This window comes from Anastrepha ludens, chromosome 4 (assembly GCF_028408465.1).
Source record: "Anastrepha ludens isolate Willacy chromosome 4, idAnaLude1.1, whole genome shotgun sequence".
Lineage (NCBI taxonomy): Eukaryota > Metazoa > Arthropoda > Insecta > Diptera > Tephritidae > Anastrepha > Anastrepha ludens.
The window spans coordinates 98,508,650-98,524,801 of NC_071500.1; the positions used below are offsets into that span (position 1 = coordinate 98,508,650).

At 37.5% G+C, this 16,152-nt stretch overlaps 1 protein-coding gene across 3 annotated transcripts in view; it reads right to left on the reverse strand.

The window, feature by feature from the left end:
- The window catches only part of LOC128860302 (reversion-inducing cysteine-rich protein with Kazal motifs), a 91,258-nt gene that overhangs the window by 36,613 nt on the left and 38,493 nt on the right, over positions 1 to 16,152 (reverse strand). For all 3 annotated transcript variants that reach the window (XM_054097744.1, XM_054097746.1, XM_054097745.1), the window contains one exon: positions 2,440 to 2,495. In XM_054097744.1, coding sequence (XP_053953719.1) covers positions 2,440 to 2,495 — 56 coding nt within the window. The remainder of the gene's footprint in view (positions 1 to 2,439; positions 2,496 to 16,152) is intronic.

Here is a 16,152-nt window from a genome sequence, read left to right on the forward strand (position 1 = left end):
CGACTGAAAATACCTGATCGACGTGATTAAACCATACTCCTCCATGACAACGCCAGGCCCCATGTTGCACAAGTCGTCAAAGTCGCACGCCAAGAGCTCAAATAGAAGATCCTTCAGCATCCGTCGTATTCTCCGGACCGTGCGCTGATCGATTACCATATTTTCCGCTCCCTGTCAAACCATATGAAGGGCGTTACCTTCGATAACAAAGAAGCGTATAGGTCCTTAAAAACTGGCTCAAAACTTCTTTCGGTGGAACGGCGTCAACAAATTGGTCGAGAGGTGGGAAGAGGTTGTAAACAGCAACGGCGAATATAAAATTGATTAACTTATTGATAGGTAGGTAGGTGGGGTCGCTGTCTGTTTCCACTTCTTCTGTGTTAAAGCAGCTTGTACAGACATCGAAGTACGGGAGTCCTAACCTTCTAGCGTGACTGCCTATTAAACAATGACCCCTATCATGTTTCTTACAGATTCTGTGTTAAATCTTAACAAGCTCTTTGATCGACCGCTCTTCCATTTCGGTCATGTCTGTTTGCTTAATTCGCATATAGTGAGGTTTTGCCTAATTGGACTTACCTTGTTGAAGGTTTCCCTATCTATAAGTAGTTAACAAGTGGCTATAGGCAGAGGTATCAGCGTCTCATCCACTTGGAGATCAAGCGTTGTACCGATTCGAGCAAGTTCATCTTCAGCACAGACTTCTGCCTGAAATACACTGCAATGATTAGATAGGCGAAAAGATTGGCTAACTCCGAGTTTATCGGAGTAAACCTCTCCACCTACTCTGTTGTTTAGTTTTGAACCATCTGTGTGGATGTTTATATCATTTCCTTTAACAATAATCCCATTCCTCTTTGGAAGAAAATACTGTGACGAAGGATTTATCTAAGTTGATATCCCTGATCTTACAGAAATCCGTTGTAACAGGAATGCAGGAGAATTTTTCTAAAATTAAAGAGTGTCCTCTCTGATTTGTTCTGAGTAGACCGATTTCTCTTAATCTGAGAGCTGCCTTCACAGCTATTTGTTTGCCGAAATGCTCTATTGTCTCTGTGGGTGTGGTCCTCAGAGCCCCGCGGATACAAAGACAGGCCATTCTTTATACATGTATCATACCATGGTTTTCTTATATATATCTTATCTAAAGCCGGCCACCGTACTAGTATACCGTATGATAGGATTGGTCTTATAATTGCTGTGTAAAGCCAATATACGATAGATGGGGAAAGACCCCAACTTAGTCTTATTAGCTGTTTATAAGAGTAGAGCCCTATTGTTGCTCTTTTTACTCTATTTTCGGCATTTGACTTCCATCTTAGTTTTCTATCTAGTATTAGACCTAAGTAGCGGGGCTTATCACTAAATGACAGTGCCGTTCCACCTAGAGTCGGAGGAGTTAAATAAGATAAGTTCAGTTGTGTTAGGGTTGACACTTAAGCCATTTCCTTTTGACTAGTTTTCAACCATTTTTAGTAAATCTTGCATGATTTCACAAAGTATATTGGGAAATTTCCCTCTTACAACCATTGCAACATCATCCGCATATGCTACGACGTGTTGTCCTCTCTCTTCTAGGCTCTTTAGCAAAAAGTTTATTGGCAGCACCAAGAGGAGAGGGGACAGCACTCCGCCTTGAGGTGTTTCTCTACTGACTCTTTTCCTGATCTTTGAGGCCCCTAGGGTTGCGATCACAAATCTGCTCATGCCCAGAGTCCCGGAAATCCCGAAATCATTCAGTGTCTTTATTATGGTATCCGGTAGGATGTTGTTAAACGCAGTCTCGATATCAAGGGAGCTACCAGTGTGTATTCCTTATTGTAAATTGACTTCTCGATTTCTGTAACAAGTGAGTTAAGCGCTGTTTCTGTAGATTTCCCTTTACAGTACGCATGTTGTGAGATACTAAGCTTGTTAGGGTTGATGTTAGCCTTAATATAGGCTAATTGACCTAAAATCCTTGCGTGTTATGTGTGAGCTTTTTCCTGCCTTAGGAATAAAGACAACTTTTACTTCCTTCCATACTAATGGAACACTTTTAAGTTTCAGAGCAGCCTTGAATATAGCCATTACATATTGATGTAATTCCAGTTTTTTGATTAAGTAATAGTCTTCGGTAAAAATGCTATGAACTTATTTCCCAACCTAAAATGTATAGCCATTAACTAGGGAAGTATTTCTATACATTTTCTCTTCTTCATTTCTCTTCATCAAACTGAACCTCCAAAGTTTTGCAACTTCCAACACAGACAACATTTCATCACGTTCGGCGCATTGACATTTGAGCGATGTGATATGACGGAAAGTGCCGTTAACTGTCAAAAATCATGACAAGTGTGCGCCTGCAGTGGTTAGAAGCAAAACACACACACGCATATATGCGTATATGCGTACTTACACATACATACATATACAATAAATAAAAATTTATGCACTTACATTTTCGCATGATGTACGACATGAGCCAAATACTTCACTGCAACAAGTGTAAATGTCTGCAAGAAAGAAAAACAGAAAATTCGATTATCGGCGAAGAAATACAGTGAGTACGAGTAATGCTCCAAAAAGAAAAAAAATATATATGTAAGAAAGTAAAAAATATTTTAGGAGCATACAATAAGTAGTTGCAAGTGCGTATGGCGTACAAAAACAAAAATTTTTAAAAATATTAAAAAAAAATATTTAAAAAAAATGCATGCATCCAGATATATGAAAGCCTGCAAAGGCAAATATCGCTTTAATGGCTGCGTAATCTTTCATTTTTTGACATTTCAAATAATTTATTTGGCGCGTATTCGACGAGCAGCTAACCAAGTAGATGGTGAGATTATTCGAACGATGCGTAGCTGACGTGCGATTTTTTCTTCATGTATCTCCTTTAGTTTACGCCAGTTTGTGATTTTCTATATTTTCTCCACGCGTACACATCTCTGTACATTTACAAGTCTACACTTTTTTATTTCACTTATTGCATGTCATATTTTTGCACCCCTAGTTTGAGCATTCGTTCAGCAGAGAAGAAAAAGAAGAAGTTTCAGCATATTGCATTCATTAAATTTGCGTACATCATATCTTCATGTTGCCGCTTTGCCTTATTGCTTCAGTTCAATCCACTCTAACTCCATTCACGTTTACGCCAACAACACTAACGGCTGCTGCCACCTCCACTGCATCAGTTCAGTATTTCTAAATCATGTCCAATCATCCAGTTCTTCTACTCATAATCACCAATGCTGCTTGCCGATGTTTCCGATGTCCCATTGCGCCACCGTCTCGAGTTTATCGCTACTTTCCTTCCGTACCATACAGGTCTTCGGATCAACGGCTTCGCTGTGTTTTGCATGAATTTTTCTCATGTGATTAATGTCGGACAATTCGCAATTCGTAATTTTTAATTTATTTTCTCTTTTTCTTGTACGCTCACTCACACTCCTCCAGACTTTCGCGTTTTTTGTACTGCTTGCGCGCAGATACAGTACAAATCCTTTACTGACGCCTGTGGATCGTGCAAAGAAACACACTTACACACACACGCACTAAAGTTAATCTTTATATGCATACATACTTAAGTTTTTAATCTTGCGTACGAGTGTCACCAGGCAGTCAGTCGAGCAGACAGAAAAGCAAGGCAGCCAGCCAATTCAATGGCCTTAGCACGATCTACACAGCGTTTGTTGTCTCAGATACTTTGCCTGTTGTTGATCACTTTTGATCACTGAAGTTTACGTCTGTCCATCTGCATGACTTCTCAGTCTCCTAACTTCACGTACGATATTATTTATATACTTACTTACATGCCTACATACTTGAGTCTATACATAAACTACTTGTGACTCAAAAGTGATTTTAACGATCGTTTTGTTGTTGGCGATCGCTCGTCCAGATGTGGTGTTGCCGCCAAGTGCCACTTTTGGTGTGAATGGTGACACTATGTGCTCAACAACATGAAGGAGTGCTGAAGATCGTTTTTTTTTTAGTACGAGTATAATGATCTACATATACATATATGTATGTATGTACATATTTTATTTACAGCTGTGATACATTTATTTTGGAACAAGTCTTTAATGAGCATCCGGAAGAAGGGTTGTGAAAAAATTGAAGTTAATTTGCTTGAAATTGTTTAAAATTAATTATACTTGGAAAAAAAGAATATATTGCAAGAAGCAGTCGTAGAATAAATATATATCCACTTATACATACATATGGACAAATATAATTGGCGCGCACATCTTTCGTTAGGCTTTTTTGACGCGCTTCTTCTCCCACTTAGGGTTTGCATTTAAACAATTTAAAAAACAGTTAAAAAAATCAAAAGTGTTCCATCAGTATGGAAAGAAGTAAAAGTTGTATTTATACCTAAGGCAGGAAAAAGCTAACACATAAGACCCAAGGATTTTAGGCAAATTAGCCTAGCATTAGAAGGAATAATAGAAGAGTATATTAAGGCTAACATCAACCCTAACAAGCTTAGTATCTCAAAACATGCGTACTGTAAAGGAAAATCTACAGAAACAGCGCTTAACTCACTTGTAACAAAAATCGAGAAGTCAATTTACAATAAGGAATACACACTGGTAGCCTTCCTTGATATCGCGAGCGCGTTTAACAACATCCTACCGGATACCATAATAAAGGCACTGACTGATTTCGGGATCTCCGTGGCTCTGGTTGAGTTCACCCAAAAACATCCTCATGAGCAGATTTGTGATCGCAGCCCTAGGGGCCTCAAAGATCAGGAAAAGAGTCAGTAGAGGAACACCTCAAGGCGGAGTGCTGTCCCCTCTCCTCTGGGTGCTGGCAATAAACTTTTTGCTAAAGAGTCTAGAGGAGAGGCGGCAACACGTCGTAGCATATGCGGATGATGTTGCAATGGTAGTAAGAGGGAAATTTCCCAATCACTTTGTGAAATCATGCGAGATTTACTAAGCATGGTTGAAAACTGGTCAAAAGGAAATGGGTTAAGCGTCAACCCTAACAAAACTGAACTGATCTTATTTACCAGGAAACATAAAATTCCAAAAATCACTTCTCCGACTCTAGGTGGTACGGCACTGTCATTTAATGATGAGGCCCGCTACTTAGGTCTAATACTAGACAGAAAACTAAGATGGAAGTCAAATGTCGAAGATAGAGTAAAAAGAGCGGTAATAGCACTTTGCTCTTATAAACAGCTAATAGGACTAAGTTGTGGTCTTTCCCCATCTATCGGAAATTGGCTTTACAAAGCGATTGTGCGACTAATCCTAACATACGGTATACTAGTATGGTGGCTGGCTTTAGATAAGATATATATAAAAAAACACCATACATACAATGAATGGCCAGTCTTTGCATCTGCGGGCCCCTTAGGACTACGCCCACAGAGGCACTAAATATTATGCTTAACCTATTACTAATAGAACAATTCGGCAAGCAAACAGCTGCCAAGACAACTCTTAGATTAAGAAAAATCGGTCTACTCATAACGAACCAGAAAGGACTCTCTTCAATTTTAGAAAAATTCCCCTGCATTCCTGGTATAGGGGATTTCTGTAAGACCAAGGATATCAACTTAAATAAATCTATCTATCGTATCTAAATACTACAAAGTACAGCCTTATTTGAGTGCCAGGCATCAGGAATATAGCAGGGAACTGCAAGGCAGATGAACTTGATCGAATCGGTACAACGCTTGATTTCCAAGTGTATGAGACGCTGATACCTGTGCTACTTGTAAACTACTTATAGATAGGGAAACCTTCAACAAGGGAAATACAATTTGGCAAAACCTCACTATAGGCGAATTAAGCAAACAGACGTGGCCGAAATGGAACAGCGGCCGATCAAACAGCTTGTTAAAATTTAACAGAGAAGCTATAAGAAACATTGTTTAATAATCAGCCACACTAGAAGGTTAGGACGCCCGTACTTCGATTTCTGTAGAAGCTGTCTTAACACAGAAGAAGTGGAAACAGTCAGTCACCTTTTATGTGGGTGTGAAAGCTTAGCCAGAAGGAGGTTCCGCACTCTTGATACGGTATTTTTAACTGATGTAGCGGACATAGCTACATAGCCATTCTAACGTATGGCGCAGAAACGTGGACGATGACAACATCCGATTAAGCGTCCCTTGGGGTGTTTGAGAGAAAGATCCTGCGGAAGATTTTTGGAACTTTATACATTGGCAACGGCGAATATCGCAGGCGAGCTGTATAAGCTTTACGACGACATAGACGTAGCGCACTGAATAAAGATCCAGCGGCTTCGTTGGCTGAGCCATGTCGTCCGTATGGATACAAAAAATGGGTACGGCTTTGAAAGTATTCGATACCAGCTGGTGGTAGCGAGGAAGCGGAAGGCCTCATCTGTATTGGAAAGATCAGATGGAGAAGGAATTGGCTTCACTTGGAGTGTATAACTAGCACCGGTTAGCATGAGAAAGAAACGACTGGCGCGCTTCGTTAAACTCGACCAAAATCGCGTAAGCGGTTATCGCGCCAATTAAGAAAAAGAAGTCATAGACTGCAAAGAGCATAGAGCTAGGGTACTATAGGGTAATATAAAATGAGATGCTTTCCACGTCTTTTTTCTAAATCCCAAAGAAAATAATAATTACTTAAAAACAGGCAAACTCAAATATTGCAACAGTAGCCAATCACGATATTCATTTTTCAAAGCATTTTAGCTCACTTTGAGACGCAACATCAAAGAGCCGAAATAAAATTTCATAATTTTTGTATAAAGTCTTCATTTGTGCGCGTCAGAAAAAAATTTTGCATTTCGAAACTCATTAAATATGAAAAAAAGTTCTTTGCCCTAATATACGAGTACGTACGTACGAGATTTTATTACTGTATTTGCTCGTATATCAAAGAGATCTCAAATGAAAATTTACCACTGTCGAAATTAAAAAGAGAGAAAAATTTGTGCGAAAAGCCAAAAACATTGTCACAAGTCGTAGTAAAGTGAAAAATAAAAGCGAATACATTTTTTTATCGTATACCAACACTAACAAGCAACAGTAAGTATTCCCTTGCTGTGTGGTCGATATGCTTTCGTAAAATAAACGCAAATTTTATTTTTATTCACATTGGAATTTTTATACCCACACACATTACTCGTTGCGTTTGTTGTTGATTTTTTTGCTTTTTTTGTTAGAGCGGTAATTAGTTACTGTGACACCGTAAAGGACAAGTGGCAAAACTAAAAAAAATAAATGTACAGTGCATTCTCGATAATCGTTACTGTACCCTAATGGATTCAAATCTGGACTTCCTGACGGCCAATCTTCTGCAACTATGAAATCAGGAATATTGTTTTTTAGCCACTGCTGGGTTGTTTTTGCCTTATGGGCTGGCGCGGAATTTTGCAGAACGATCCAAAGCTCTCCATTGAAGAGAAAACCGCCTTGCTTCACCACGCTCTCTAAGACACCCTCCTGGAACACTTTTGCCCGGTCTTAACCCCTTTTTCGCAGAAATGAAGAATTGGCTTTTACAAGGCACTCCCCACCAAACCATTATGGAGGCTGAATGGTGGCCACGCTGAATCCTTGGAACAACATTTTTTGCGCCTTTAGAAGTTTTAGCATACATTTTGTCGTTTTGCTTATTGAAAACTTTTTCAACAGTGAACATTTTCTCATCTGTGAAAAAAATATTTTCATGGTCGATTTCCCTCAGCTCCCCACTTCATTGCTAACAAACGAGATTTCGCCGGAACTGAGTATAATTTATGAGTTGGCAATGCATACATACAAAAGCAAAAATAACGGAACTTTTTTCTGCGAATTTGCTCTCGCCATATGCATTGTAAAATTTGTCCCAGAATTTATGGCAAGACTAAGTAAACAGAAATGAAGGCATTCTCAAGCTTACAATTAAACAAAAAGTTAAAAACAATTACATTTATTTTATAAACACAATAATATTTCATGAATGCTTAAGCTTAAAAAAAACTGAAATAAAAAATTAGTTTCTTTGAGTATTCAAAGTAAAACGAAAAAAAAGTCGCGCCAACCCGTTCACTGCGCTCAATTCGCTCACTTCTACCCTTTATTAGACATATTTATCGATCGTGTACTGTACTTGCTTTGCGCTTGTAAAATCATCGAGTGGCACAGCTGCGAGCAATATTTGCGCGAAAAGTGTGCTAATTGAAATAAATGGAAGACGAGCAAATTGGTTTATTGGTTGCGAATATAAAGAGCACTGAACAGTGGCGGATCCATCTTGCGCTTTTGGGTCTGAATCGTTCGAGTTTCACTAGGAAATTATGGCGTTGTTCACATTAGCATTCATTTAGCATAACGGAGAGAAGATATATTTGAGAATATAGTCAAGCCGTAGATCGTAGATACCTATTTTATTCTAATAAGATTATTTTATTAGATAATTCTTTGCACTGCTCCATAGCATAAAAAAGATCTGGTGGTTATATCTGCATATTTACCGGTTGCGGTTATACCAAAATTATCAGAATGATGAGGGCAATTTATTTTTCCAAGTATGTATGTATGTCTGCGTGGCTGCCTGCGCCTACATATACAGTGCCGGTGAAAATAATAGCACCAAAACAAGCAGCTCACTTTATTTCACAGAAAAACTTGACGAAAAGTAATTTGGTTTGCAGTTACTATTCTCTTGTCTTACTCACAGTCTCTCTGAATTGGGAGAGCAAAAAAACAGAACTAAAATGATAACGGTTCTTCTCAAAAGAAGCAAAATTGAAAGGGGAATGCTAAATAGGGCGGTAAAATGCACCAAGCACATGTTTTTGACGAAAAAAAGCATTCGCGGGAAAATTAGCATTGGGAAACAAACGTTTTTGTCAGAAAAAGTGATTTTTTAAAAGACAAAACAGATAAAACATCAAATATGGGCCGCGCAAAGCACTGCAGTGAAGAAAAAAGGATTTTATTATCAAAAAATACTTGAGGAGGGCAAAACCTTCGTCGAAATAAGTCGGTTACTGGGCTACTCAAACAAAATTATTAGTAATGCCAAGAAATTTGGCCAAAAAGTAGAGTCTCGTGGACGAAAATCTATTATGTCGCCATAACTCGTCAAGCGATTAGTTAGACAGAGCGATTAGTTAGAAGGAGCCATTCAAGCCAGCAACGGAGCTTAAAAAGTACCTAAATATTATATGTATATGTTGAAACCATTCGCACTCGACTGAGAGAAAATAATTTGAACGCTTGTAGTCCGAGAAAAGTTCCGCTTTTGACCATTAAACACGCGGCTAAACGCATGAAATTTGCTAAGCAACACTCCAATTGGCCAGTGGAAAAGTGGAGAAACATATTGTGGGCAGATGAGAACAAAATTGTGTTGTATGGACCGACTGGTTCTCGTAGTTACTTTAGGGGACCACCAAATAAAGAATACAGACCGACGTACACGCAAAAAACCATTAAACCACTATTATGGAGTAGGTCCGATTCATTGGATTAGAATAATCATGGATCAGCACGTGCACGTCAATATCCTGGAAAATGTAATGCTTCCATATGCAGACGATGAAATGCCATTAAAATGGGTCTTACAGCAGGACAATGACCCCAAGGACACGAGCAAAAAGGCTGAAATAACTTCTTAAGTGAATATATTTTGAAATATGCAAGAAATATGTGGTATCTTCTTATTAAAAATATGTTGATAGATTAATTAGGTAAAATTATTTTATGTTCGAAAAATTTAGTTCTTTTCAAACTTTTTAAAGTTTGAATTTCGCAACACCCTATGGCGCTATTATTTTCACCGCAGCTGTACATCGATAAGATTAGAGCATTAATTTTATGCAAGGAGACATGGTGTAAATCTCACTCTTAGTACTGGCATTGTTGGTGTTTCAAAATTAGCAAGATTGGGTAAAACATTCAATATTTTAGTAATCACTACAAGAAAAATACGCAGAAGAGGTAGAGGCAATAATCCTAAAAATTTTGGAAAACGTTCATCACGCTATCTTGGTACTAGGCAACTAAATTCACTCATACGATTATATTTACAATATTTAAATATTCACTAATATTTTCTCTAAATGGTATTTACCGCTCCGACCGAAATTAGGCAACGCTGCTTTCTCATTTCTTATCAATCACAAAGAGGAGAGCACGGATTCTATCAGCCTTTTATGGCCTTCAACATGCATTAAGTGACGGGGCATCCAAACCTTTTTTTTCTTGCACGCATTTTAACCGCCAATAAATTTTTCCAACCCTAAAGTTTCTAACTGAATTTCGAATAATGGACTTACATACATACATACATGCGGTTGCTTCACAAACTTATATATTTTCAAAAAAACAACAACAATTACTTTATTTAAAATTACCCCTGCTCTAAAGGAATTTTTGTTATATAATACAATGATGAACCAATTTTTTTATATCATTGCTCAGAAAATCATCTCTAACGAGATTTGGAATTTTCCCTCGCTCTAAACAAAAACAAAATTCGTTCACATTTGTAATATATGGAAGCAAATTTGATTAGTATTAACTTTAGATAAATCAAACTTAGAGTTACAATTCATTTACTTACTAAAAACCTAAAAACTAAAAACAAAAGAATTTCATAAATTTCTTTCGCACTTAAAATGCCTAAATAAGCCAGCGAAATTTTAACACGGAACAACTGACCACTTTTTTTTAATAATTACCACATTCGACCACTGAAAAATTAAAAGAATTCCAAAACAACCACACATTTGGTACAAAAATAAATACACAAAAACGAATACACAACTAAAAAATCTCATAGCACAGTAATATGGTAAAGTCACAATAAAATAAAACAAACCCAAAGACATAGTGACAGTAGCGACAACAACTACTGCACAAAAAAAAAGACAACCACTAACAATAAAAAAGAAAGAAAAGAACCGATAAAGAACTCACAAAGGCAGCACTTAAATGCTAATAACTACAAAACAACAACAAATGCTCGGCAGCAACATGCACTTGTGAGTGGCAGCAGCCGGTCGTCAGCATGCACATGTTGCAAATAACAACAAACGTTGCACAACAACAAAACTGCAGCAACAAAACGATAAATAGAGAGGGGGCCGAGCACTTTGCTTTAGTGTAGTGGAGACATGCTAATCGCCAGTGGCTACTCGGCCCACTCATCGTAAGAGCTCCTCCACATACATACATACATTCATATGTATGCAATCACTGCATATGCATATTTTTACACATACACCTAGTTGCAGACAGTAGTATGCACGCATGTGTGTGTGCGATTCATTTGCCCTGCTACGACAGTGTCGCCAGCGCATTTGTTTGTTGTTGACTCGTTCGTTCGTTCATTCACTTCGATGACAGTTCATCATTATTCAAATTCAACAGCACTTTATTGTTAATCATTTATTGCTGTCGCTAGTGCCGCTGTTGTGCCGGCAGCTTGTTGCTGTTGTTTTTTATTAACTGGTACCAAACGCTTGCAACAATATTTGCAATTCAATGCACAAACTAAAAGTATTTTAACTACGTCGAGCACAACTATGCCCAGACGTTGCCGCTCTTCGGCAATTGTCGCCTCACAGCGTCGTTTAGTTTGAGTGGAGTAAATCATATTAGAATATTAAATAATGTTGTCGAGTATGCAGGACAAGATTAAGGGAATGTAAATGAGAAGTTAAAGGAAATGAAATGTATTGTTGATGTTATTGTCGATTCGTAGATCGAGTTGCTTATCAAATGAACTCTACAGAATCATCTGAAAAACTAATAAACAAAAGGATAAACTTGATAAATGAGTAAGCGTTTGGTAGAGAGATTTGGGCAAAGATGAATGAAATAGCATCCAAATATCAAATCTATCTTGATAGGTTCCTTGGAGGTGCAGCAAAAAGACATGGACGTGAAAAGGATTGGGGTTGCCTTTAATTAGGCTCCTGAAAAATGTCTACCGACCACAAAAATACGTGTCCGTTCTCTTCTTCGCAACAACCTAACGACAATTAGAGATTGCAGGCTTTTTCTTCCATATAGAAAAATTCAAGCATAAATGTACTTTATAAGGAAGAAATGGCGAGACATTTTCGAAAAAATTTTAAAAAATGAAGGGTATTTTGTAGTCACTTGAAACTTGCACTTTGTTATACTAAAATTTAATGAGCTAACTGCCTACACAGAAAAACTCTAAAAAGTCTGGTAAAAATTGTAAAATTTTGATAAAATTTTGAAAAAGTTTCTGCAAAATTTTAAACGTTGGGTTAAATGGTTCTTGCTGTAGTGTGAACTATATTTTTATAAAAAAAATATTTTTATAAATTAAATTTTATAAAATTATGAAAAATAATTATTAACTTTGCGGTCCTAGTTCATATGTACATATACCAGGATGGCCCAAAAAAATTTTTTTAAAATAAAGTATGCGGCACCATTTTTTTAACATACACATTTCAGTAGCATAACTGATCACCCTATCGGAAGATTTATATTATACGGACAAGCAGTTTATGGTCCATTTACCATATAATATACGGACAAGCGATTTATGGTTCACATAAAGAATTCCATCACTCAAAATTATTTAGTACAAAAATTATTCAACAACAAAATTGATGATTAACTTTGCGCCACCTTGTCGATAACTTATACGAAAAAATTACTCGAAGAAGTGTCAGAGGTAAATTTACTTGACAGTAGGTGGAGTCATGTAGCCGAATTGGTTGGTGCGTGACTACCATTCGGAAGTGCGGAGGTTCGAATCTCCGAGCAAGAAGCACAAAATGATAGAACATTTATTTTTCTAATAGCGATCGCTCCTCTGCTCCTCGGCAGGCAATGACAAGTGTACTTCTGCCTTGAAAAAGATTCTCATAAAAAAACTATTTGTCGGCTTAAACTGTAGGTCCCTCCATTTGTTGAACAAAATCAAGACGTACGCCACAAATAGGAGAAGCAACTCGGCCAAGCACCGAATAGAAGAGTACGACTTAATTATTTATTTTATTTTTTAGGCGAAGTCGCGCCTATTTTTCAACCAATAAATTAGAGAAAATTTGATGTATTAATTACGTATTTTTTTTTTTTTTTTGCATTTTTTAAAATTATCGTTATCTAGAAGTGGGTGTACTACATTGTTAGTTTTTAATTTTGTTCATCTTCATTACCAACCTACAGTCGGTCAAGGTCGGTCAGCACACGTACCAAATTTGACACAAATATCTCGATTTTCACTTTCACTCGAATCTTCTCGTCATTCCGAAAATTCTTATATGTGTACTCTCTCAATTCAGTTCCGACTGTTGCAAGCAACAACTTTTTGAGCAAATTTTTAATAAAATAAGGGCGAAGTCCAATTTTCAATTATGCTGCTGAATAGGTTCGATAGCTGCCCCGATAGCTGTAATGGTCATATGGTCATAGGCTTAAGAAAACACTTAATGGGTCGAAACTCCAGAACTATTCCTGAGTATCTAACAGACGTTCTTTCTGCGAGAGAAAAACATAAACTTACATTATTCGTGCAAAATCACCTTCATGGCATTCGCTGTGTGGCACGCAGCGCCGACCTGTTGGAACCACATATCGTTCAATTTTAGGTCAAACAAATTTCATAACATTGCTTTTAAGCGGCCGCCGTTGACTGTGATGGTCCCAACAAAGTCATTTTTAAAGAATAACAGACAATTGACGCCGCCGGTCCAAAATTCGCATCAAATATAAACTTTTTGTGCGTGTATTGACACTTGGTGAACCTCGAATTTAACATCCATCAGAAAATGCGCCTCACTGCTATAGATAATTTACAGTTCATCATCTCAAAATTAACAATACATTTCAAGTTCTCAAATTGTAACCTTCTGGGCATAACAAAAAGTATATATGTACTTCCAAATGATCTATTACATAAAGTTTGTGAACAGAAACAACTGCAACTGGCACTTGGCATAGCTCCTCCCAAAGCACCGCCCACAATTCTCCTTCACACTTTCAACATATGTATATGTATGCACATACCTGCATACAAGTGTCTTTTATAGTCTTTTCAACACCCACACAAACCGACAACTTCGCACCAACCAATACAGTTTAAGGCACCTGTCGAACAAATGCATACCGACGAAAGTAGAAAGAAAATAGAGACATAAATACACTTCTGCACATGGATTTATTTGTATATACATACATATGTATGTGCACATAAGCAAACAAACAAACAAAAAACAATATGCATTGGCTTTGAGTGCGAACTTACAGCCCAACACGCTTTTCTATTATTATTCTAAGCATTCACTATCGGCACACACATAAATATCGAATTGCCAACAAATAGATAGACAAATGGACAGCATTGATGACAATCGATCAAAGTGCGCCGCAGCGACATTATGTATTTTGAATAGTTTTTTGAGCGATTCATAAAACTTTGACAATAAGCAAATAGTGCATGCAAATGTGTGGGTGCAGATATGGTCGGAGGCGCGATCACGATTCTTATGTCACATTAACTATTATAGGCGAATATTATATTAAAAAGAAATTCACGCAATTAAATTCCTAGCATACAAATGAGGTTGAACAACGAAGCCACTAGCCTTAGACCCTATAAGTGTCGAGATCTCTCCGAGAAGCTATATATTATGTAATTAACGGAAGCGCTGCCATGGAGAAGTGTATCTAACAAGCAGGCGCACATAAATACGTGGCTATGTATTTTGGTGCTAAAAGTGGGGTGTTCATGTGATTTGATGAAGGGGACACATCCTTTATGTTTATGTCAAAATGAATTTGTGTATGGAATCACAAGCAGTTCATAATTGAAATAAAAATTTAAAAAAATATATGTGACCTGGTCTACGAAAAGGTACCTTACGTGCGAAAACAAGTTTTCGAGAGAACAGCAGTTAAAGTTTAAACTTCTAAAAAAATCAGTCTTTTTCGTATTTGTACTTTTCTTTTTTTACTTTTAACAAACTTTTAAGCAAATTATGACTTTCTGGTTTTCACCATTTCAAAGAGCCTTTCACACACTATTCGAATCAACAAAAAAGTGAAAAATTATTTTTTGACACGTAAGGTACCTTTTCATAGACCAGGTCACATATATAAAAAATAGAATTTAAAATATTCAAATTAAATTAAAAAAAAAATTAAATATGACATTTTTTTTTTCAATATACAAGTTTTCGCCTTTAACACCTTGAGTGTCGCGGCATACATTTGAGAGAGAGAGAGCTAATTCGTCGAAAGGATCAGATTTGTGGAAAAATAATTCTAGGTTTTGTAACAAAATAGCACATAATCTAAATATGGCTATCAATGTGGAAATATTTCTGACTAAAAACTCAATAAATATAAGTTTTTTTCCGTTTACAAAGCACAAATAGCCATTTCGGCGACTTAAAGAAGGTTCCAAGAGCAGGGCCTTTACCTGTAAGAAAAAATACGGCGATCTGGCGACTGACATCCAGCGCATGTCACAGAGAATGTAAAGATTCCGATCGCAATCGTTCGTGGTGAAAAGATGTTTAATGGTGTGGCCAATACAAGATCGTTGACCGACTCTTAGCGAATTTGACAGCATCAGCGGTTGGGATGATGTAGCAGGAGTTATGAATCGGTTTGTTTACGATAAACTAAGAGCGTGTTAGTGCTATACGAAAAAAATGAAAACAATGTTACTTCATTGCCATCTGAACAACGACCGATTTGACGAGTGTGTAAATATGTGTTTGCACGAGTATATGAGTATGTGTGAAATTATCGTGCAGATTCCGGTTGGCGAATCTCCCGTGACGTGGCAACCGAAATTCCCCTCACAATTTTGTTTTTCACCATAGTTATTGGCCAAACCTACTAATCTATCTACCCCTAAAGAACAAGAAAACCGAGGCAGCCGACGGAAAACCGGCTGAGCAATTCAAACATGGCGGCGAGGAGCTGGTAACGTGCATGCATCAGCTCCTATGCAAAATATGGTCGAATGAGAGCTTGCCTGCCGATTGGAATTCAAGTGTGCTCTGCCCAATCCACAAGAAGGGTGATCCCGCAATCTGTGCCAATTACCGCGGGATTAGTCTTCTAAATATCGCCTATGAGGTTCTGGCGAGTGTATTGTGTGAAAGGCTGAAGCCCACCGTCAAGAAACTGATTGGACCTTATCAGTGTGGCTTTAGACCTGAAAAGTCTACCATCGACCAAATATTCAC